A 6,008-nucleotide genomic window follows, 5' to 3' on the forward strand; every position below is an offset into this window, starting at 1 on the left:
GGGATGGCTCTGGAGTCCTTTGTGGAGCTTCTGCAAGCATTGTCGACCTCTTTCTGATGAAAACCTCAAGCAAGATAACGGCCAGGATACCACCTTTGTGACATAGGTGCCATTTTGAAGTCTCTCTAAATAGTAATGACATCTGTGAGGTTGCTGTCCATGCTCTTTTAATCTAAAATGCATCCTGAGGAGTCTGCAAACAGTATAGCTCAGCAAACAACCTGATACCTTTTCTCTCCCTTAACACAACTGAGCCTTTTTATACTGAAAAGTCAGGAAGCATTCCCAAAAAGTTAACAATCTCTTTCTTAAGGAAAAAAGGACCATCCAAGCACTTCAGGTCCATTTTTAATTTGCATAGCCTTGCTTATTCATTCAAAGGAGATTGGAAACTTACATGCCTCTCACCTTCTTCTGGCCACCCCAAACATCCAGGAAGATGTTTTTTTCCCCCAGGAATGCATTATTTGAGGGAATGATGGGGCCCTTTTCATCCTCCTATGGCCACAAGTGGAAATGGGAGTTTAGTTGGGGCACATGTGGTAGTGCTAACGGTACCGAGAAGCCTTTCAGGTGCCTGGGGCCAAGCCTTGCTCATATAACCCAAGGTCAAACTGTCAGATTTCAGGTGAGGAAAGCATTCCTTCCTCAGATCAAACTGACAAGAACCATTGGGTTTTTTCCCTTTCCTTTGTAGCACATGGTATAGTACTTTTAATTTAGGTATATATTAAATTAGCATATTCTGTACTGTTGCATTTACCACAGGATTGATAGTACTCATGTCTCCCCAGCTCTTTATTTGTGGCATGCTGTAAGGTTTTGATGTCAGCTATTTTGTGTCTGTGACATGAGAGGGGCCAGAACAGATGTTCTTGTGGACCCTTTTAGTCTGCTGGCATACACAGGGGACTAGCTGGTCCAGAAAGTCCTATCTGTGTTTCTAAAAGCCTTGCCTTCCTGTTTTATCTCCTCATGCTGTCCAGTATAAATGACTTCTTAAGCTGGAGGGATGGAATGGATAGCTGAACATTTCTATGGTACAGTCTTATCTATCCATATATTGCTGCCAAGGAAAGTAGTGGGATGCAGCAAATCTTTTATCTGACAGGTCAGAGGCACTATGTCCAAGAGGGACTGGAAGTGAGGAGTCTTTCAGATCTATTCTTACTTCTACTTCCAAGTTACTTTGCGTCTCTGGCTTTGGACAAGGCACTGAAGCCAACATTTTCAGAAGTGTTCTCAATTTGAGGCACTTTGTGACTGACTGTCAGAGGTCCTGAGGACTCCTACCTCCTAGCAAAGTACAAGACAGAGGCAGACACAATTAGTGAGCACCTGTGAAAATGTGGCTACAATTCAGTATGTTTTTCCATGGGTAGATGCAGATAACAATGTTGACCCAGCTTAACAATGTGCCATGAGGATTAATCAGTGGTTATCAAGAGCTTTTTTTTAAATTTTACAGAATCTCTAAGTGTTGAATATTCCAACATCAGGGCAGAAGCTCCTCAGATTAAATAAATTTAGTTCTTGCATTGCCTTTTTCTTCCACAGCTCACCAAGGCTCACCCAGCCTGGCAGGGGTCATTATCCTCTTCTTACCAAGGAGAAACTGAGACAGTAACTCACTTATGGTCTGGTAGCCAGTCAGTGACAGAGCCAGGAACAAAATCCAGGTCTCAGGCCCCATCCTCCAGAACATCCTGTCCGATGGCTATAAATGATCCCTGCGCAGGTTAACAGGGACCAATGTACACGTGAGGAGAAAAGTCTCTGAAAGTGTGTGTTGTGTTGTAGTGTACTGTATATATGCATCACAGGCCTTGCTATAGATTCTTTTAGTGGTTCACAGAAACAGTTACCTTCTGGTCTGTCTGTCATGTTTTTATTTCCCATGGAAATTCAGCTAATGAAATGTGCACAGTATAGCTGTGAAAACAAGATTTGTTTTACACGGACTGAAAGATTGTTTCTTGTATCCAAATTAGAGTTTTGCATGCACCTGCATACTCACCCTAACCCTGCCCTTGTGCTGCTCCATGCCTGAATCACATGCCAGGTTTGCTTTGCACAGCAGGCATATCATATGCACATGGCAATCAGTATGACAGCATATTCTGCAGATCAGATCCCACACAAGAATTTACCTAGAAAATCTAACTGTCCTGGTAACTTTCGGGAGGGAACTGAGTTTTAATGTGGAATTACCACGAGCTGTGATGATAAATCTTATACACAATGCATTTGCTTGTCAGAGTTCAAACCAGCTTCTTCCTCAATGCTAAAAGGTGAAAATCTTATAAAGCATTATTTTTTTGCTGACTGGGTTTCATTATGCTCCAAGTCTATCACAATGCATGCAAACCAGAGGGACTGAATTCATAAAGCTTTTAACTAAAAAAGACATATTTAAAAAACATAGAACATAAATTAAGGTACTTATTCTTCTTTCTCCATTGTTTTTAGCACCGAATCTTCTCCCAAGATTTTGCAAAGTTCATTCAGTCTCTGTTGCATTTTCGGAATTCCTGCAAGCTGTGATTCTAGTCTTTGTTTTTCCTCACTGAGGGATAAACGGATAGCAGTGTCCAAATGTTCAAAGCGCCAGCCTCCTTGTCCATCAAACTGTAACAAGTGAGTGTGGTACTTCCTGCATTAGAATTGTAGGCATTAGCAACGGTTTGGGGAACAGCTTTGTGCACAAGGCTTGAAACAAGAGCATTAGCTTCTCCAAGGCAGTATTTGAGCAAGACCTATTTTGTGTTCAACAGATTAACAATACACCACCTACACAGCTAAATGCTGTCCTTTTTTAGAGGAAAAAGCTGAAAAGTAACTATATGAATGAAAGCATAACGCATTTTCAAAAAAAGATTTGGGCACTTCAGATCCTAAATCTTTGTGAAAGTCTTCTAGGCTTTCCTTAAAGCTTGGTCTACACTGGGATTCAGCAATCTGAGGCCAGTGTTCACCACACTAGTGTTTCTGCTATCAGAAGCTTGGACATAGATCTGGTGCATCAGCTGAGCCTCTCCACCCAGAACTCTATTCTGAGATGATGCAGGTAAGAGACTTTGGCTAGGGTATTCAGGGTGCCACCCTAAAGCCTCCTGCTGCAAGGGCTGGAGAAGTCTGGTCCTCGTTTCCTGGCTGCCTCTCTTTGGCTGCTCAGCAATAACCATTATTCTTTAACAACAGCACAAGCAATTGGTGCTCCATGCCCACTAGGAAGCAGCCACCAAGGTCACCCTTTTAATGATTACATTTACAGAAGTGGCTAAGGCCACCACACTTTCTCAACCACTAAAAGTGCCTAGGACCCTCTCTGCCTCTGACCACCCACAAGAAGAGTGGTCACACCGACGAGCAATTATAGTCTCCATGGCACTTACCTGAGCAGTTTGTTTCAAACTGCAGGTACATGATGATGTTACAGATGTTATTGTACAACCTACAAGTGGGAGAGCTCTATGCATCACCCATTTCCATTTAAAAACCAGAGTTACACCCAACTGGTCCCTTCCACTCTGTAATGAAGGACAGCTTCACAATATGAAGCATATGGCCTAATTCCTTGTATTTAAATTATTCTCTCTGTTGCAGAATTGTACCTTCTTAGAAGAAAGTCCACTAAGACCTGTTCCTGTTTGGCAGACAGAATATATTAGTTTAAAATTACACGTTAGTTGGTTTCCCTGGTTTCCAGTCTCAGACTGTAATTGTTTGCTTGGCCAAGTCTACAGTACTGCTTAATTAGCAAATGGGGACAAAAGTCTGTGGAGGTGAGAGATCTTTCAGTACCAGGGTGTGCACTCAAAGCAATAGTTCAAGATGTGCACCTGTACTTTTATAAGCCTTACAGAGATTTTTAACAGAACGTGGGGAAGTGTGTTTGGGCATGTGGGTATGTTCAAGGTGGGAGGAGGGGATTCCAGCAGAAGTGCTGTTGTGAGCTTAGTAATTTCTAGTCACATTACTGAAGTTGAGATGCATCACAAAATGGAAATTAAAGAGATATGTAACTCCATCAAAGACTCATGATCATTTAATAATTGCCAACAGCTTATGGTTAGGGATGTGAAAGGTTAAATGATTAACTGCTTAACCAATAAGTCCAATAATAACTGGTTAGCTTACCAGTTATCATTTAGCTCAGGGCGAGTGCAGTCTAGCAGGGAAGGGGGGAAGGAAAGCAGCGCAGTGCCTCAGCAGCAACCAGAAGGTAGCAGGGCAGGCAGGAAGGAGGGAGGAGGAGAAGGGGAAAGAGGGGACTAGTATTAGTCTATAAGGTTAAAGGGGAAAACAGCAGGTGACTTAATGACACGTTAATTAAGCAACTCACTGCTCGTTCACAGTCCGTGTCTTCTGGTGGGGCTTGCTACCACCTCCTCCTCCATTAAAAGGCCCAGGGAGGACTCCCAGCAACGGCTGTGTCTGAGCTGCTGTGTTATCAGTTAACCATTTAACCAATATAATTAAAGGAGGTTAAATTCATATTTTTAAATTATATTTACATGCCTATTTACGGTTCATTAGGGAATAGGATTTAATTGCAAATTATCAGTTTCACTATACTGGTCAAAGCTTAGCCTTACACTGCCCTCCCTAAAAATTATCCTGCAATCAGAAAGAAAGCACAGTCCAGAGAATATACTATGAGATGACCAATTAGGTCTGTTCAGGACAGCAGGTAACCTGCTGCAGAAGAAAGAAAACAGCCAGTATTTGCCAGTGTTGTCTTTGAGAAGGAGATGACCGTGGGTGATCTTGTCAATGCCTAGGGAAGCACAGCTGTGTTCGAGACATTTGGAATTTATGGCTGCCTATACAGGTGCTTGGAGAGACCAGGGGGGATGACAATTAGAGCAGTTCCTGGGCAGCCGCTTTAATTAAAATGCTGCAGTGCCATGTGTATTACGCCCCTGTGCATTTAAAAATGGCCACAGGGTGCTTTATCAAAACCTCATTCGATAAGGTTTAGTTAAAGCACCCCATAGCCATTTTTAAATGTGCTGGAGCTTAATACACATGACACTGCAAAATTTTAATTTTAACGCAATGGGAAAATAAATTCCAAAGACCTTCAGTCAAGAGCTATCAGCTGAACATCCCTCTGCATTCTGGCTACTGACAGGCTTCACACCCTGTAATTATGTAGTCTTCATTTTCAGGTGCAGTGCTTTTACAGTAATTTTAACTCTTTTCATATTTAAACAGTATATTTAAGAGATTTAAATGCAACCCATACTCTTTTAAAAACAAGTGGAACTTGAAAACTGAGCTTGTTGGGGTGATAATCATCTGTTTTAGCAGGAGTTCCTGGCATATAAATTTGTCCCATAACTGAGAACCTGATTGTGCCAAATTTTAAACATGTAGTTTCCTTTATGCATTGTGACTCATGCTTCTGACTAGGGAGGAGCTCTATGGAAGCAATCCACTTCTCAGAGAAGCAAAAGCAATGATGCAGCATCTTTCTTCTGAGACATCAAGATGGAAGAGCCCCCCTTTATCATGAGCAGGGATCCAGGTTTTCTGTTTCCCATTGGAAAAATGAAGAAAAATGTGAATTTCCACCTTTACCCGAGGAAAATGCAGTTTTGTCATTTTAATGGAGAAACCTGCAGATTATTCAGGTTTTGCAAAGAGCTCTCTGCAACCTGGCAGAGTTTCAGCCTGCAAGGGGATGGCGGGGAGCAGCAAAAGGGTGGTCAGGTAGCGGGTGCCATGTGCTTGTATATGCACATGGCTGCTAGGCAGCCTGGAGAGCAGCTCCCGCAGGTAAGTCTGGGGTGGAGAGGGGGAGGGATATGGGGCCCCCATAGAGAAGGAGGGAGTGAGGCAGGTCTAAAGCTGGGGCTGTGCATAGGGCCTAGGGTCACAATATGCGGCCACAGGGCTCTGGCAGGGAGCGGGATGGGGCCACAGGCAGCTTGTCTGAGGGGGAGGGGAGGGTTGGGCCAGCTGCCTGCCACTGCATGTACTCCCAGGGGGGCAGGTGGGGC

The 6,008-nt window shown here is 43.2% G+C and overlaps 1 protein-coding gene across 1 annotated transcript in view; it reads right to left on the reverse strand.

Annotated features, from left to right (window-relative positions):
• Window positions 1-1,874: 1,874 nt before the first annotated feature.
• ABCD2 (ATP binding cassette subfamily D member 2) overlaps window positions 1,875-6,008 on the reverse strand; it is a gene marked incomplete at its 5' end in the record, with an annotated part of 95,793 nt that continues 91,659 nt past the window's right edge. The window contains one exon of the mRNA XM_019509387.1: window positions 1,875-2,653. Coding sequence (XP_019364932.1) covers window positions 2,443-2,653 — 211 coding nt within the window. The remainder of the gene's footprint in view (window positions 2,654-6,008) is intronic.

The sequence above is a fragment of the Gavialis gangeticus genome, unplaced genomic scaffold (assembly GCF_001723915.1).
Source record: "Gavialis gangeticus isolate Ggan-Ray unplaced genomic scaffold, GavGan_comp1, whole genome shotgun sequence".
NCBI lineage: Eukaryota > Metazoa > Chordata > Crocodylia > Gavialidae > Gavialis > Gavialis gangeticus.